The sequence below is a fragment of the Emydura macquarii genome, unplaced genomic scaffold, assembly GCF_026122565.2.
Source record: "Emydura macquarii macquarii isolate MOO-44397 ecotype Brisbane River unplaced genomic scaffold, CSIRO-AGI_Emac_v2 contig_2372, whole genome shotgun sequence".
NCBI lineage: Eukaryota > Metazoa > Chordata > Testudines > Chelidae > Emydura > Emydura macquarii.
The window spans coordinates 2,490,377-2,509,398 of record NW_027132509.1 but is presented as its reverse complement, the minus strand read 5'-3'; the positions used below and the strand labels follow the sequence as shown (position 1 = coordinate 2,509,398).

General features: G+C 38.2%; 2 protein-coding genes across 4 annotated transcripts in view; one reads left to right on the top strand and one right to left on the bottom strand.

The window, feature by feature from the left end:
- Positions 1-6,252, top strand: part of MCMBP (minichromosome maintenance complex binding protein) — a 37,325-nt gene extending 31,073 nt beyond the window's left edge. Inside the window, exons 13-16 of the mRNA XM_067561334.1 lie at positions 2,927-3,060; positions 3,826-3,990; positions 4,539-4,627; positions 5,380-6,252. Coding sequence (XP_067417435.1) covers positions 2,927-3,060; positions 3,826-3,990; positions 4,539-4,627; positions 5,380-5,506 — 515 coding nt within the window. The 3' untranslated portion in view covers positions 5,507-6,252. The remainder of the gene's footprint in view (positions 1-2,926; positions 3,061-3,825; positions 3,991-4,538; positions 4,628-5,379) is intronic.
- INPP5F (inositol polyphosphate-5-phosphatase F) overlaps positions 1-19,022 on the bottom strand; it is a 123,651-nt gene that overhangs the window by 19,646 nt on the left and 84,983 nt on the right. For 2 of the 3 annotated variants that reach the window (XM_067561327.1, XM_067561328.1), the window contains 3 exons: positions 18,877-19,005; positions 17,995-18,082; positions 9,654-12,371 (listed from right to left, as the gene is read on the bottom strand). In XM_067561327.1, coding sequence (XP_067417428.1) covers positions 11,222-12,371; positions 17,995-18,082; positions 18,877-19,005 — 1,367 coding nt within the window. In that variant the 3' untranslated portion in view covers positions 9,654-11,221. Of the gene's footprint in view, positions 1-9,653; positions 12,372-17,994; positions 18,083-18,876; positions 19,006-19,022 lie in introns of those variants that run through there. The other variant, XM_067561329.1, reaches the window with a different exon arrangement.

Genomic DNA, 19,022 nt, shown 5'->3' with positions numbered 1-19,022 from the left:
ATAGATGTTCAGGCAATACAACCATTTTTCAGCCCCACAACCCCGAGTCAGCTGACCCAGGCCAGCGGGTATTTTTTAAGCCTGTGTAAACATACCTATAGGGGTTCTTTGGCCAACTTTTGTGAAATTACAATCTTATTTTTTAAAATTCTTTTCTTTCCCTTGCTGCTATGAAAAAAACCTGCTCAAAACTGGTTATACAAAAAATGAACAAATTAAAATATTGTTTTTCCCCTTATCTGGTTTAAAAATCTTGGTGGCTATTTGTAACAATAGGCTTTTTTATATTAAAAAAAATCAGATTTATTTTTAAGCTGGCTTTTCCTTTTCAACACTATATATTGCTAACTGGGACATTTGAAATGTTGTTGGTCCTCAAATTGCAAAAAATACACAAGACCTGTTCTCTGAGGAAAATTTTTTTAAATATTAAGTATTACAGAAGTTAGAGGTGAAAAACACCTATTAAATTCTCTAGTTTTTAGTCCATCTTCCTGCCAGCACCACATTGTTCCTTATTGTAATTAACAAAGAACACCTGCATTTTTATCCTTTCACTTCTTCTTGCAGTAACAGTGGGAGTAAAGTTGAACATGTTCCCTGATCTTCATTTTTCTGCTTTAACTAGATCTGTTCAGCTTGCCTGCCTGGCTGATCCTGAGTTGCTGTAATTAAGGGCTAAAAGATTGAGAGGGGAAAGAGTCCCAAAATAAGATTATACACAACCTGCCATCCTTTTTAAAGAGTAGTTAATGACCTTCTGTCCGCTGGACTGAAAGATGCAAAGCATTTGTCATTTGGAGCAGTAGATGGTGTTGTTCAGGAGATATCTAATTTTTATCAGATGGATTTCAATATTTCAACAAAACTGTCACTTTTTATTTAAAAAAAAAAAAAAGACATAGAAATTTCTAGTTTAACCAGTTACTCTTTCCTGGTTTGACTTTTTTTAAGAAACTTCTAATTTTTAAAATAAATGGGTTTGTTTGATTTTAATCAAATCTAGCAGTAGTCTGGGATAACTAAAGATTTTAATCCGTTCCTCTCTCCCCTTTAGTCTTTCTGCTCTTCCTCATTTTAGTTGGCCAATCTAATGCACCTTGTATGCAATGAGACTGACTTCTCTGCTTGGATTTTAAAAGGTGATTTGTTTTCATATCCAAAAGTAAAGCAGCAGTGTTTTGCCATCTTAAAAGTAATGTACAAAGAAATAGAGGGGAGTGCTGTAGAGAATTTCTCAAAATTTGATTTATTTTTAAATTTAAATGTGTATAGTGCTGGTTTGCCAGCCCTGCAGAGTGAAGTACTATTTAAACACAGAATTGGAGTAACAGTGCCAGCAAAAAGGGAAGCTACACCACATCTATGGATGGGCCTGAACCCAGAACAGGATTCTACTTTAGGGTGAGAGAATAGTTGTCTCCAGGCCTATTCATTCCTGGTGAGGTGTGTTTATGATGTGGAATCAGTTCTGTAGGATCTGGTCCAAAACCACCAGTTATTTTCACATTGCACTACTCATCATGGTGTTGAGGATCTTTACTGTTCTGGTCACTATAGACCTTCAGGTGTAGAATCTAACCAGTGATTTAGAATAAAAAAGCTCTAAAGCTTATCCCCAGTCCCTAAGCCATTTGTCCTTCCAGAACTTCCCAAGGGACAGTAACATGATCATGCTAGGCTTCAGTAATTGACTTTTCATTTTACACTATGGTTTGTAATAATAAGGTAACATCGTTCCCTCTTTCTGTCCATTTCATTTGGTAAAACGTTGATTATTTTGCCGGTTCCTAGCGCAGTTAAAAGTAACTATCACTTTGTTGAGCAGCAGCACAGAGATGCCTACTTTGAGGATAGCTTACTGCAGCTGGGGAGAAAAATTGTGGTTTATAAATGTCTTATGAAAAGGTCTGTTAAATTCACTCACCAGCTCAGCTGTTTAGGGCCAGTGCAAGTGCACTATGATGCACAGGGTCAGCATTTGGATCCCAAAACTTGCTGGGTTTCCTTGATGCTATGGAACATGTCACTCCAGCAAACACTACCCCCTCCTTCCACACAGAACACTTCTCCTGTCTAGCTACCATGATGTTTATGCATGTTGGAAAGGAATTTATTCCATCTAAACCTGCTGGGGAGGGGAGCCTCAGCACAGGGCCTCTTGAAACTGGGAAAAGTGGTGTCTTCCTCAGCCAGTTCAACTATTTCTATACATTAAAATGTCAACTTTAAAGTCCAGTATCTCACCTCTACTTGGCTAGAAACTGGAAGCTTTATACCGTTGCCAGTGGTGCTGGATAAGCACCCCTGGTCTTGCATGTTCCTGGGATATGACTTGAAAGATTTGCATATGCAGTTTGTGTTTTGTGGGGGTAGGTTCCTACAGAAAAGATATGGTTCTGAGCCTCATACATTTGAACTCTAAGGACCTGCTCCTACATCCTTTAAGTCAATGCATTGGAGAGCTGAGCTAATATTGTCTCTAAACGTTATAGCCATAGAGATACAGAAAAGTAAGAACTTCTAAGCACTTTTCTGAAATATACAGAATGCATGATGGTACAGTTTGGAATAAAGCATTAGTCATATTCATTTGGGATGGCCTGAATTAGTCACTGGTGAGTAATGTGTCCATCCCAATCTTATGCTTACATCTAATAACCACAGCAGCATTCCCTGTAGAAAATTTTGCATAAATATTTGTACTTGTTTATAATCTGACCTTTCCCATAAACTACAGGTCTTTTATGCCTGAATTCCTTCAAAGGCTCTTGATTTTGTTTAGCTGTTTCCACTGTGACCAAATGCCAGAATGTTTGCAAAATGAATTTCTGCCAACTGCTAATTAAAACCTGAATGAAAAATCAATTTCAACTCTGGTGATTGTTTACATCCAGCTGTCAGCATTTGTTTTTTGCTTTTCTAGGTGTACATAACGTGACAGCACTGGGTAATCTGATAACTTGGCAGAAGGTGGATTATGACTTCAGTTACCACCAGATGGAATTCCCATGCAATATTAATGTGCTCATCACTTCAGAGGGCAGATCACTCCTACCGGTATGGCAAGGTCTTCTTGAATTGGGGGATAATTACAGTTGATAGCTGCTTAATGAAAACAGAGCATGCCATTCCAGAAATGAGTGATGGCAGAGAAATGATCATCTTGTCCTGAGCTGCATTGGCAGGCTGCTGACACAGGTTATAGCATTCCAGCTCGTGCACCTAGAAAACCTGTATTTAGTGACAGTGGCCTGGAAAAATAATTCAATGAAAAGGAAAAACAAGAAACTGACATTTCTCATGTAGTGGCTGCATGCTGTTGAAATGGTAACAAGAGAGTGCAAAATGATTATCGGATATGGGACGTTCTGGTGACGGGAAAAGATTGGAGATGTAGAGTCTCATTCCAGTGCAGTGACAGCCCTTTCCTGAAAAGCCAGTCTGAATGGCTCGTATTTATGTATGATGGATTATGTAGACGTCTCCAGCTGTTTGAACAACTACTCGTACTGTGTACTAACTACTTGTCTTCCCCCTCTATGTACTGAGCCTTTGCTCTTTTGCTGGTTTTAAAAGAGATACGGATTCCTGTTCAAAGAGCAACAGCGTTCCCTTCCAAAGAAGGGAGAGTAAGCTTTCAGACTGGGACTTCTTTAGGAAAGAGGTTTTCATTTGTTATGTTGATAAACTGATTTTATCCTGTCTTCATTGAGAACAGTGGGTGATACTGACTTCCACCCTTGTACTGGAATCATGTGTATTACTGGAGTGAACAGATGTGCCTGGGGAAAGGGATGATGTGCAACTCCTCTTGTTTTTCAGTCAGACTGCCAGGTCCACTTACAGCCCCAGATAATTCCACCCAACATGGAAGAGTACATGAACAGCCTTCTCACAGCAGTGCTGCCCTCCATGCTGAACAAATTCCGCATCTATCTAACCTTGCTGCGGCTGCTGGATTACAGCATATCTGATGAAGTGACCAAGGTAGGGAAGGCTTCAGTTATACTAACACACACTATATAAACTTTGCCTTCCACGAGGGAGAAGTAATTCTGTCTAGGCTGAAACACTACTTTCCTAGCAGTAACTGTACTTAAACTGCATCCCCTATAGTTTGCTAAGGAATCCAATATCACAGTGGGTTGTTTTGGGCGGACTTCTGTCCGTAACAAGGGTTGCTGATGCTCACAGCACCTCAGCAAAAGGCATAAAACTATGGCTTATAAAATTGGTCATTGTGAAAATTTTACCCCTTTTAAAAGAGGTGCCTTGATTCTAAGGCACCTGCTGAAGTACAGAGAGCAACCATTTGACTGCCTTTTAGGCAGAAGCGGCTCTGGAGTTTCCTCAGGAAGTAGGTCTGTCTGCGGATGTACAAGGCTTACAGGAATTTTATAATCTCAGAACTAGGAATATTCTGTGTGTAGCCCCAGCACTGTGAGGTTTTTGAACAGTTTCTCCTCTATTACAATATGTTGTTCACTGCAAAAATCTAAATCCCAGCTACCCACTGATGTATTATCTTAATTCAGGCAGTAGAGGAAGACTTCGTAGAAATGCGTAAGAATGACCCTGAGAGCATAACAGCTGATGACCTTCACAGAACTCTGCTTGTAGCAAGGTGAGCAGCCTTTTAACTAGTTCCAGAGGGGTAGCCATCTTAGTCTGTATCCAGCAAAAACAACGAGAGTGCTGTAGCACTTTAGAGACTAACAAATTTAATTTCTGCAGGCATAAGCTTTCGTGGGCTGCAACCCACTTCGAAAGCTTATGCCTGCAGAAATTAAAGTGCTACAGCACTCTCATTGTTTTTGCTTATCACTAGTGAATTTGCTTTGACACTAGTGACAGCTGTGTGCAGTCTCCTCCCTGTGATGCTTGTCTAATTGTTTGCTTGCCTCTTCAAACTGTTGGGGAGTGTAGAAGAAAACATCACAGGCCGGAGGAGCAGGTGCAAGTAAGTCCATTCCCATAGATCAGGCTAGTTGGCCACCTCTTACACAACCAGAACTATTCTGTGGCCCTTGAACACTCACGTCGAGGACTTCTTCTCACTTTTGAGTGCTCCACACTTGAGTGGGACAGGGTACTTTTCTCCCTGCCCCCAGTAACTCAGTGGATGGTAGAAATGAGAATGTGGGCCAGTAAGCGTTAAATGGTAAAATATCCCTTTCTTGTTGCAGCTCAATAAGAGGTTCTAAAGCACTGACTGTTGTAAGGAAGTTGGGGGATGGGTGTCAGTTGATAAGTGGTGACAGTGTCTCAACAGTTCTGTAATTTCCTGTGTGAATAGAGCTGTTTCCTCTAAGCTGTGTCATGAGAAGGAAGGTGTCTGTATGAATTCTATAACTTATACTACTTTTGCCCACCCAGGTTTCTGTCTCTCAGTGCTGGGCAGACAACACTGTCACGAGAACGGTGGCTAAGAGCAAAACAACTGGAAGCATTACGTAAAGCCAGGCTCCAGCAACTGAAATGTGTCAATGGAAATGAATTTTAATAATTCCCTACTACTATTTTGCTTACTTGTGGCTATGAAAATGAGATTTGTCTAATGGTTGGTGGAGCCAGCACTAAGAGTGGAATACTGTTTATACTACAGTTTCTTGTAGATAATTTATACCAAAAATTATGGACACTTACCCTTGAAACCTGAACCCATTTAGTTTCTATGGTGTTCAGTAAACTAATGTTGAAACTTACTGATTTTATTACAACTTTTTGGAGCTTGTTTTGTAATTCCAAGAATTAGTAACACTGAGTAAACTATTTGATATTAAAGGTTTAGTACTGAAATTGTGTAAACTCATTTCCTTCAGTGTAAAGTCAAGTCCAATCACAGCTTCTAGAGCTACGGGAGGAACTCTAGAGCAGCTTTGACCCTTTCACCTTATTTTTACAGGGTGCAGGTCTTCATCTGTAAGATTCTTCCACACTGCTGGATGTTTCAGCTCACAGCCATTGTCTTTTGCAGTGCAGCAGCCTTATATATTTAAATTGTGACACCAAAAATCAATATTTTCTATATCCAGAGGAGAAAGCCTCAGATGTTGATTGCAACTACCAAGGTTGCTGCCTGAACAAAGTCATGTAATAGGCTTATTCTATGATAAATATCTGTAAAAAAAACCTTCAAAAGAAGAGTAAGAAATTTCAGCAGATGACTGTTACTGTATACCTCCATATTTCAACCTTGGTGCAACTTACCTGATTAAGGCAAATGCTGTAGCTAAAAACAAATGATAGCAGTGCATAAGCAGGATGCTTTCTGCAGCAGCAGCAGAGGGAAGGGGTATTGCTTTCTGGTCCATCTCGGGAAGGCTTCCCTGTGGGTCCTAGTAATAAACTTCTAATTTTTGCAAATGGTATTTCACATGCATGACACCCACATGGTGGTATAAATTACACCTTTTATTCTTGCACTATCAATCCCATATCTAAAAAAACTGGCATAACTACCTCACTGAAAGCTTCCATTAATGATCTTATAAAATGGGGTTTCAACATGAAGTCCTTTTGTAGCACAGATGTAAGACAGATTAAGTGAAAGGGCTGTTTTTCATTTAACTCAATTTGTAAGTACCACTTAACGATCAGTAAGTGCTAAATTTCACATAGGTGAACCACTGTGACTACTACTGACCATCCATTTGCCTGGGTGAATATAAAGAATGAAACATACTTATCCATTCCAGTACTATTGCTAATGTATGCATTAGGTATAAAGTTATTCCCTAAACTGTCATACCTTCTGAGCTATCTAACTGTCCCAGAGGGTAGATATTAAGGCTAGGTAACTCTTTCCTGAGAAGTTTAGACACATCACCTGACTTCATTGCAACCTCCCAGAAGGATGAAAGGAGGTGGGAAGAGGGTTCAGTAGTATAAATAAGTCGCAGAGATCTCACACACAGCCTATTACAAGTAGAAAACAGATGCATTACCCTTAACACAAACTTTCACTAATTGCATTTTCTCCATAATTAGTTTCTTCCCTTTAAACTAGTAGTTTGAGTCCAGTCCCCCCATGTTACTTTTGTTGTTGACCTAATTTAAATTGAAGCTCCAGTGAGATCTTTTCTTATAAAGAATTTTGGTATGGGTCACTTGCTGAAGGCATACGATAAAGCACATCTAAGCAGAACTGGTTATCCTCGATTAAGACAACCAAGAGTTTGAGTTTCAGTTGCAGTCCCACCCTTTTTAATTCAGGATAATCTGATGGTTGCATAGCAGTGATGTAATTTACATCCAATTAAGGTTCAGGTTGTACAGTTAAGTACTGAACAGACAAATTAAAACAGGTTAAGCTCTCATTCTGTACATCTACTCTAGAGATATGTAGCAATAGGCCCTCATTATAAAGCAAGAGATTTCATGAAGCCACTGTGTAACAATGTGGAATTTACTCAAGCCACCTCTTGAGAAGTAGACAAATGCTACTTTACTCTCCATGTTTTTGAATTTACTGAAAAAACATGTATACCTAGTACAGCAAGTTTGACATAAGGTTCTTTTAAGGGAAAAAGATATAGCAGTAATAAAGGAAATGTTGGAGGTGTGTCACAATCTTCGAGGACTATGTTAATGATTTCTAAGATTTTTGCTATGGTAGGAATATTTTTGGCTGCTGTTCTGGACACTAAATTATTGAAAGAAGACTGTCTCCATCTGCTCTGACCCTTTTTTGTTTTAGGTCTAAGTTTAACAACATTGCAGTATCATGTTATACTTCTGAAGAGAAAAACGTTCCTTCCAAGCTAGTTAAGTAGAAAGTGGTAACACTGATAGTTCTGATATTCTTTTTGCCAGTTTAAAGAAATTTTAGATAAGATTTATTCAAAAATTTTACCGAGTTGAGGAGGGGAAAAAAACTAGATAGGGAGCTTTCAGCTGTTTTTCTGACAGCTGTGTGGACAATGTGGGCTAATACATACAGATTAACTCAACTCTTCAGAAAAAAGGCTTAATACAATCAGTTCAGTTATGACCAGCTCAAACATTTCTTTGTACAATGTAATCAGACAATCAAGTTCTTTGCTCAGAGATGACCCAGTTTTAGACCCCTGACTGTGGTGTAAGTCTGAAATGAAGTACAGATGGCAGCACTCAAGTTTGTACAGCACCTATACTATACCTTCCAGATAATGCTGTTAAGCTCAGGGAATTTCAGCTGAAACTCCCTGAGCTTTAAAGGGGCTTGCTGGATCACTAGAGGATTGCTGCTGGGTAGCTGATGCTACCAGTCTAAGTTTCAGGATGTAAGCATTTATTATTGTTTGCACAAAGCACTTACAAAAGTGAGTAATATACAAGTCTGTAAGGGGAAAACCATGACAGACAGCCGATCTTCAATGTCTCACTCCTTCCTCCACCATCCCAAACTCTAAATATGCTTTTGTTCTATATGCATTCTTTATAGACATAAGCATCACAAGCTTACTGATCCCTCCAAATTTCCCAAGCTAATTCTGTCTAGCAGGCATGGGAATGCTTTCTCTTACTACACATATTAAACACTTATAAGCAACTAAGTTATCCATCTCTGCTGTCTAACCTGGATTGAACAAAAACTCAGCCTTTGGCAATATTTAAGAACAAATTAAACTGACCACGATAGACAAAATCTGAAGCCATTTCTTTACATATGCCGTGCACTGTACTCTTGAGAAAATTAAAAGTAGCCTGAGTCAAGTATGATGCAGATTTGCTAAACTCATTGTCTTCCTCTCTTTACTGTTCTTTCTAATGGTGAAAAAAGAAAACTGACGGGGCTCTGAAAATCACTCTTCTACTGCCCGTTTCAAAGTGTTTGCGCAGAGGTGTAATAGTGAGGTCAAGCCACAGAACCTGCATAGTTTTAAGTGTTTGTTTTCCAGATTCATTTTCTCAGTGTTTATGCACAACCCATTTTAGGATGGCACCTTGCCATTGATTATGCTCAAAGCTGAGACTTCCCTCAGGCTATAATCATTCTAAGCCAATCCAACATTACTATCTCAGAAGCAGGCAGGCTCTGGCTAATAGAGGCTTTCAAGCAAGATGTCCTATTATAGAATTTATTTTAAGTCAGTGTCTAAACTTCCCATGCCTTCCAAAAATCTAGACAGAGGGCTATGAATCTGCCAAATTTCCCACCAGTAGAAGCTCATAAGCCATTAAGACATCCAGAAAATTCCTTCTCCCATTCTCATTCCCAGAACATCTACACAGCACTATATGCATAGGTGTTATAAAATATCCCTGCCCCCAGGAATTACTACAGTGAAAGAACAACTGCCTACATGTTATCATGTGTGTCACTATGGATCATCTAGTCTGACCTCCTGTAAACAGGCTAGAGAATAGCAGCCAGTTACTCCTGTGTTGAGCCTAGTACCTTGTTTGGCTCAAGCATATTTTCAATATGGAGAATCCACCATACCCCTTGGTGGAGAAATTAGGGGTTTTTTAGATGTCTTACTGAAAGTGCTTATAGGGCTAGACTGGGAGCCAAGGAGTAGAAAGTGCAGCTCAGGAAAAGTGGATGCGAATGAGGCATAAAACTCTGCCTTCCCTGATGCTAGGCTAAATTGGCAAGACAGCCCCTTTGGTTTGAAACTTGAGAACTGAAGTCAAACATTCCATTAAATATTAAGAACCAGAAAGCCTCTTTGGATTTTTTTATTAAAATATTTCTCATGTTCATCCCTCACATTAAAATACAATAGTATTTTATTTTAATATAATCACAAATGTATATAGATGCACTCCAAAAACTAACCACATCACTATAACAAAACAAACAAATAAATAAAATTGAAATTGGTTCTCAAAAACCAGACAGACAATCAGGTTTAGTTGATAATTACTTCAGTTACACTAGAGATGTTCTCAAAGACACCCTACCACCATCATGACACTTGTTAATTGCTTAACACCACGTGCGATCTATCTACAGTACATGTACTAAAACACAGAGGCACTGCTTCTATAATAGTGGTGGCTATAGTTATGAACCACAATATAGCAAGATCCTGCGTTAGGCTATAGTTTCTATGGATGACATCCTACAGCAGAACAGGGTTGGAAAGCCAATTCTGGGGAAAAAATCAAGAACAATCTAAGAAGATTTAATTCCTTACACACACATTTATTTGTACCCAGTTCCCTGCACAAGTATGGGTTCAGGCCCATCCATGCTAATAACACATAGGTTAAATTGGTAATCACATTTGGTTTAAACTAAATTAACTGTTTTGACACGTTACTACAATCTGATTTTAAAAATCACCAGACTAACTTCATGAACGAGTACACTTCCCTTCTATGTTCTGCTAGCTTAACCACTTGCTGCTTTTGACCAAAGGGCAGTTAAATTTTCTAATCAAATAAACAGAACATCAGGACATACCCTGATACAATGGGCAATTATTTCTGGATGTTTGTTTGGTCAAGAAGTTACAGAGCAGCGTACTTAGTAGAACAGAAAGGGGAACAGGATAGCTTTAACTCCAGCAAGATAATTGGAAGAACATCAGTTCCCCTTGGTGTTTAACAAAAAAAATCCAAACTTTAAGAAGTTGCACTTCCGGCAATTAGGCATTATAGATTTTTTGCAACCTGTCTTATCCTTTAATTGAGGGTAGGACAGGCAAGGGTGGTGGTAGGGAAGAGTCTAAATTCCCAGTTAACATAACTACACGTGTAGCAAAATTTATCAATTCCCATTGCAGAGACCCCATTTCTTCAGGAATGTGTCTAGAACTTCAATGGAAACCACAAAAGTAAAAAAAAACCTAGTTCAAAAATAAATAGAATAAATGTCATTTGTCAGTAAAATATGTTGCTGGTGCAGTGCAAGACTAGTAAAGTAATAGAAGTGCAGTACCAGTACTCTTAATATAAATATTCTACACAAATCAGAAGACCTACAAAATTTGTCTAAAAAAGATAACTGTGCAATCAATTTAAAATGAACAACATGCTTGCTAAATACCAGTGTATTGACTACCTGTTCAGTATGGTATGCCCTTCTACCATCTCAGCTGCTTGAGGGAAATCTGAAACCAGTTCAGAACCAAATCACCTTGCATCAAAACCGCTTCCTGTAAACATAATTATTGGTATTTTTTTATCCAAATGTTCAGTGGCAATTCACGTTACAAGAGTCTTCTGGTGTGAGTTTTTAAAGACGATGTACCAGCCACAAAGAGAGTACTTGCTAAGTTAGCAACTAAATCTGAATTATTCGTGTCTGGCACTGTGTAAACATTTCTATCAGTTCATTTTGTTGGACTTCATTTACAGCCTCTGGTTCTGCTGGGCTCTTCTGCACCTTTGCCACTGCAAAGTTTATCCCTTGGGTCAATCCAGCTTGTGTAATATTAGCAACTTGGACCATAGAGCTGCGGATCTTAGCAAAGGGAGAGACTGCTCTGCTGCCATTACTGTCTGCTGGAGAAGGAGTCATATGAAGTTCTGTCTCAACTTCAAGAATACTGGATGCAGAGCCTGGGCTCTTATGAGATCTGTTGGAGTAAATCTGCTCAACAGCTAAGAACTGAGAACCTGAATCAGAGAATGGTACTTCCAGTTTAGAGGGCCTGGAAGGGATGTCTCTGTTTGTTTCTGACCAGGTTTCTGTTTTCTTGGAAGCATTATTGCTGGTTTGATCTACTCCTTGGCAGGGCTGTTCAGAAGCAGTCTCTGCCATTGAAGCATATGTCATCTTGTTTTGAGCATCTTGTACAAATCTGTGGCAGTATGCATCAACAGGCTTAGTGAATTCCATCACCACATCATCAGCAAAAGGAGTTTCCTGCGTAGGTCTGTCTTCACACTCAGGCCTGCCAGCCTGGGTGACATGGATCTCTGAAGGAACATGAATGCTAATGTTGATGTCAGTGCTATTTATAGACTGGGACCGACTGCCCAATCGAGGAGCTGAAGCAATGATACCACAGCTGGGCAGAACATAGTCTATCTGTCCTACATTCTCTAAAGAGCCAGTTAATGGACGGTCGTCATCAGATTTAGAATTTGTAAGGAAGTCATCGGAATGGAAAGAGTCATTATCTGATATTTCAATATCTGATTCAACACGAACTTTAGTATCTGCCATTGGATTTTCCAAAGTTTCAAGGCTACTGTCTGATTTCCAAAGATTTACTTTCAAGTTGGGTTTTAAAAAATTAACTTTCATTTCAGGCTTGGTAAAATTCCCGAGCTTACGAAGATTGCCAATATTAACATTGGATTTGGTTTGTTTCACTTTCTGATTAAGAGATGAAAACTTGCTCATTAAGTAATTCTTGCCTTGGGCCAGGGATCCTCGATTCTGGGATCTAATGCCAATAATGTCCTCGTGAGGTTTACTGCTCTTCCTGAAAAATTAAAGAGAAAATAATATCTTCTCTTGTACAGTTAATCAAGTAGTTACACTTCTAAATCACAAGTGTTCACAATATCCCAGTTAACATTGTTTTAATAGGTGCTGATACAAGCAAGTGAAATGTATGTTTAGAACCACTCCAAAAGAATGACTGGTGAGATCTTATGACTAACTGTTCATTTAGTATAACCTGACCAAACCAAAAAACCCTGAAGATTTGAAAGTCACTGGTTTTCCGCTGATCTTTAAATAACTGGGATCAATCAAGAACAAAAAGGAACCAGTTACATGAAGTGGCGAATATTCACTTAAGGGACTACATTTACCCAAGCCTATTTCAATAATACAGCTATTAAGGGTAAGTTTATCACCACAGATTGAAATCAGTATCTAGACTTTTGTCATGACAGAATGACATTATATCTATGACACTCTAAATGTAAGAAACAGAACAGCATTCATGAAGTTTGGTGCTTTAGCAAACACTAATATAGTACATATAAATAAGATTATTACCAGGATGAGACGTACAAGAGAAAATAACAGATACTAATAATAGGTGAACTGTGACCCATCTTCCTAGCAATGTAGGATTGTTCTATAGGATATTTTCTAGTGTTTTGTGCAGACTACAGGGAAAAGACCCACTTGATGGGAGACCCTAGACTCTTCAACTGTCAAAGTTTTTTTCCCTGATTCTAGCCTAAATTTTCCTTTTTAGTGTTACACCCCATCCTCCTTACATCTATATTTATCACGAAATAATTTCCCTCTTTCGTGGTAAAACCTTTTAAATATTTGTAGACACAGTTTGGCCCTGCTTAGCCAAGCTATTTGTATTTATTTCTGAATATGTTAATCTCTTCCATCCTTGATTATTTTTTCTTCTTCTCTGAACTCCCTCTGATGTGCCAATATCTTTATGATAATATGGTTCCTGGAACTGAATGAAACATTCCACATGCAGCTGCACCAGTGCTAGAGAATGGGATTATTCTGTTCACTATCCTCATTCTCCTTCAACATTACTGTTTTCTGGATTTCTTTTCTATTAAGCATGCTACAAATCGTTTCAATCCTTCCAACTACCCAAATGATTTAGCTTGCATTTTTTCCAGGACAAGTTATTTTCTACCCACATTCATACTTTTTAGGTCCTTTTCATATTTCTCTGTCCTCAGTAGTACTTCCACTTCCCTCCAATTTAGCATTATCAGCCAGGTTCATTATGGACTACTTACTGTTCTTCTAGATCTTAAGAAAAAAGTGTTAAATACAACTAATCTTACTACTGATCTCTGTAGTACCCCAGCAGACGTGTTCCCTCCATTGCTCAATACATTGCCATCTACTGTCACCTTTTACTTAGGATCATTTAAGCTTTTTCTTACATTCTTCTGTTTTCACAAGTAATTGTTACTGTGCTTTAATTTGCAAATCCTTTGAATTCTTCACCTTCTTACAACACTGGTGGATATGGGAACTCTAAATTACCATCATTTGCTTTCCTAAAATACAGCATGCATGCGCTCTTGTGTTCTGGGTACCCACTCCTGCCTGAGTAGGAAGTAGCTCCTAGTCACTTGTTCAGAGCTTCTCCACTATTCATCCAAATCCAGTCAGTTCTCTCTGTCTCGCATTCTCTCTACTGTTTGGATCACAGTTATTTTCTATGTAATTTTGGAACTTTGTTGCTGTTGTTGCCTGTTTGCATTTATTTGAAATCCAAGTGATAATCTGATAATTCAAATCTTCTATGACAACAGCATTCTGCAACTTAGAAACAGAAAATGTCTAGGAACTCTTCCCTTCCTGTCCTGGTGGTATATAAACAAATGTCTACATAAGTTTCCTCTGTTATTAATTTCTGATATCCTTAAGAAGGGAAATTCTCTACCACACATTCAGAAGTTGCAGCTCCCTAGAATTAAAAAAACCAAAAAACAAACAATTGGCGTATCCACCACTCTAGAAGTCAATGCAAATGGTGTGTGCTCAGAACCTCTGTAAAAATCAGGCAATTGAAATAGCACAAACACATCCAACTTCCTTCTACTCTGAAGTGGATTATAGAATAACCAGTCCACAGGCAAATGCCTTCTTTACACCCTCAGCAGAAAGCTGACTTACACCTGAAGCACGAAGGTTTATATCCCTTCCAAAATTATACTAAGTACTGACATTTCAGATATGAGAAACATCTCAACAAGCTTCCAGTTTACATCACACTGTTCTTGATGAGAAAAATCTAGTTCTTAATCTAGTTCTTGAAGATGAGTAAATATTTACAGCTACATGGAAATTTGTTAATTGAGAAAATAGTAAAAACACATTAGTACAGAAGATAAATGTTTCATTATATGGCTAATGACGCCTCAAGAACAACTTTCATTTATAAGTATCCTTCAACCTTAGAAATAAAGAGGGCCATACAAGACAAACAAACTAGAAAAACAGAAGTAGATTGGAGAGAGATATTGACACATCTGGTTTAGATACCAATTCCATACAACCACCAAAAACATTGGCCATTTATACCCCTCAGAATCTCATCAACACCAAGTGAAAATATCCTGAAACAAGACTCTGAAGTCCATTAAATGCAGGTCTTGTCGGCAATTAATCTGAATTCTGATCTTGAAAAACACTGCTTCTTGGGATTTTCATCCCATGCGCATTAGGGAATTTTTGTGAAGAAACTCTGATTAGTGAATACCATCTGTAAGCAGCTGATATGACACCTCATTGTATTTTTCCAGAGCATATTAAGGATCCTTAAAAGACACAAAAGAGTGCAAAACATTGTTTTAAACATTCTCAACACGGCAACATTCACCTTCCCAATTTACCATGCCATCCATTTTGTAGGCAAGATATTGTTCCCTTGCAAAATCTCTACCTTCTACTTGTTTTTTTTGTTGACTAAAGGGAACCTCAATAACCCCTCCCTCTCCTGAGCTTTTGTACCCCCCAATTTAAATTGTATGCTTTTAATATTTTGGATGATCCTCTCTTCTCTCCTTTGTCTTTTTATAACAATTATGAATTACAAGGGCTGTTTTTGTTCCACTACAGTTAAAACTTTAAACAAACACAAGACATTCAAAGCTTATGGCTTCCACAGAACTGAAACTGACATGTTATAAGACAAAGATAAAGACAAGGTTATGTAATGAAAGTATTACATAGAAGCCAGAAGATAGTTACACTTGCTGTGAAAATAGTCTTGAATTTTCTGATTTGTGCTTTTAAAATTTCTTCCTCCAAGTTACACCAAAGTTAATTTTTTGCATTTCACCTTTTAATAGTTCTAGGTATTCCGTAAAATCAACTTTTTCCAAATAAAAATCACTGGTTAACTACACTAAAATAATGCACTTGATGTCACATCACCACCTTCGCTAAGCTTGAGTGTTTATGGACTTCATTATGTTTCTGTATGTTCTTCTAATACCATTTACCACAACTATGTTTGTTCTGAGTAGCAAACACTGCAGAATCAACAGCCTGGAGCAATTAACAGCCATCTTTCAGAGATAATTTAGAGCCACTTTCCCATTGTTTATTGGGTTGCAGTATGTTGCTTTTCTGATGAATTATGTTTTAAATTTATTTTGCTAGGCCTTCAGAGACATGAACTTTCCTAGAAATAAATTTAAATTCATCCTATCCAACAATAAAATGAAGCTGTTTATCTGGTTTAGCCTGGTTGTTTTAATACAATATCCATATCCTTTCTTGAGTATTATGCCAATATCGAGTAAATGACTTTTTTTCCCCATAATTAAACTAGAGTCCTGTCATTTAAATTTTTTAATAGTTCTTTCATAGATCAGAGGCAGTGAATTTTAACTTCTGTATATTTGTCCTAAACATGTGTGGGGGCAGTAATACTAGATACATGAATCTTCTAGACATGTCAGACATCGGGGGGGGCGGAAAGGGGGAAGAAGAATCAAACTGACAGAGCACCTAAATGATAGTCTAGGGCAGCGCTTGACAATTTTCTATGGAGCTAGGAGCCAGCCCAAAAATTAAGGAGCCAGACAATGTGGGCCCAGTGGCGAGGCGTCCTGACCAGAATGCAGCAGCCGCAGCGCTCCCCTACCGGCCCTGCCACATGGATGCAGTGGTGCCCTGGCCAGAGCACAGCAGCTGCTCTCCCAGGAGAAATACTAGGTACCAGAATTAAAAATTTCTAGGTGCCATGGCGACCTGGCGCTCAGGGTTTGTCGAGCCCTGGTCTAGGGTCCAACAGCACACACACAAAAATCATTCACCTTGAAGTACTAAAGTTGATTTTAAGAGTCCACTCCCTCTCTCCCAATAGCATTTTTAATAATTTATACTCTGAGTAAGCAAAAATTGTTTATCAGATTAAATTTCTGTAAAATTTAGCTGAATTTAAAAGCAGTTTTCCTCAATCAATACAATATAGCAACATACATATGCTGACTCTCTAGCTTCACACATACACACACACAACCCCCTTCCTCTTCATTCTTGCCAAGTAACTTCTAGAAGGTTTCACCAGATTATAGCTCTCTCCCAGGAGTTTCATGCAGAACACGGTGTAGCATGTTTTCTTCCCAGGATATTGCTCTTCAAGATTTCAACTTTAAATTGCGAGATACAAACATGGTCCCTAGCGGTAATGTACCAATAATTGTTTTTTTAAATAGACTGGAAGATAGCATTCGATTTCCCTCATAAGCCTTAGAGTATTTCAGCATGTCACTTTAAGGTACCTTCATATTTTGTAGATTGTGAAGTCCAGTTCCTCACAATCAATGACAGATGTCCCATCAGTCTGTTGAGATGAGGTAAGACTATTCCTCAAGCCTTATGGAGTGCTTCCATAAAGGTTACCTTTAATATTATCTTATGTTTTGCAGCATATAAAATACTGAATACATTACAGAACAACTTTGAATTTTAGAATAGGGAACAGAACTACACCTGCCTTATTCTATGCAGTTTTCTTATTCTAGTACCAACGAGTGGACATTAAAATAAGGGAGAAGTCAAATTATGTTTAATGCACATTGCAAAATAGATGGTGCAGAAGGCTAGTTATTTTTTGGTTGTTAAAAAAAAAAAGCAGCATGGCATCAGCTTCAAAAGGGGCTTTCATTTTAAAGACAGCCTATACGAACCCAGTACTCTCATGTGTTCAAACATAAGATACAAAAGGACATGTGAAAAGGGATATCAGAGATGAACATACTGTTTTATGTTCAAATAGCATCTTAAAAGAGAAACAGTTGCCATCTAGGAAGACCTTGCGTAGCAAAGATGCATGGCTTTCAAGATGGTCTCACTTTTAATGTGATAGGGTATGTACACATGCACATAGCACTAAGTCCACTGGAATCACTAGAAATTATTCTTTGATGGGCTTTGATCAGTCCCATAGACTTTAATACAGAGAGAGAGAAAGGTGGTATTTTAAAGTCTACCCTTAGATAAATGTTTACAAAATGTAGGTGTTGAAAAGAGTATAGAAATTGGGGACAGTTGCCGTGAGAATCCCATGCAGAAATGACTTGGTGTTTCTAAAAGAGAGTTCTTTAAATTGTGGCTTTCAGGATTCGGGGGAAAGGGGGAAAACTCACCTCTCCAGCTTTTTCTCAATAATGGGCACATCTAATCCCATTGCTTGCTTCGTGATTTGCAGCATCTCTGCAATACACTGAAGGGTGTCTGAAATCCAGTTAGCAGACTGTCAGAGTCCCATAAACATAAACTTTTTTAAATCCCACATTTTAGCAAATCTAATTTTAGAGGCTGCTTGTCACTTAACTAAATGTGTTAAATCTCTCCATTTTTACACCCCTAAAGTTGTGATTTCCTGATGTGAAGCTCAAAGTGGGAGTAAATTATCCTCTTCCATTCCCATGTCCTGGTGCTGATGAGTTAGAAAAGCATTCAGAAAATAATCTTTACTGTAGCTATATAATTTGGGGAGAAGGAAGGAAGGGAAGAAACTATATGGACTATATTGACATACGATATTTATTTTAATTCTCATTGACATCAAATTTGGAGTTACAGGTAGGAAGTGAGATTTTCTGCTGATAAGTATTCTGTAAACCAGGTTAAACAAATACCAAGGTCTTTAGTCATAAATTACACTGACTTAATCCATACTCATCAGCATCTGTGACCTTGTTTAAAATTCATCATGCCCTAAACATCATCAGTAGCAGAACAAACTCAGACAGCTTTGTCCAGACCCTGGAAACGCTATTTTAAAATAATCAAATCTGAATTTATCCTGTCATTTTTTAGTAAGTTAGGTCAGGTCACAGTTTAGTATCCACACAGTAAGCCACTATCAGACACATTCTCTCTTTCCACCTGTAAATTGGGAATATAATGAAATTTACCCTCCTTTGTAAAGTAGTCTGAGATCCACAGATGAAAAGTGTTATATAAAAGATAAGCTTTAGTATATTGAACATAATCATGTGTCTTTGGAAATGTGTATTTGTTACCTTTTCCATCTTCTTCAGGGTTGCGCATCACAGCTCTGAGTGTATGAAAATATCCACTTGTTTCATTGTATTTATAATGCAGCCTCATACAAGAGAATTTGGGCTTTCCAAAAAGGGTGGGTTCAGGACCTGAAAAATAAGCCAAA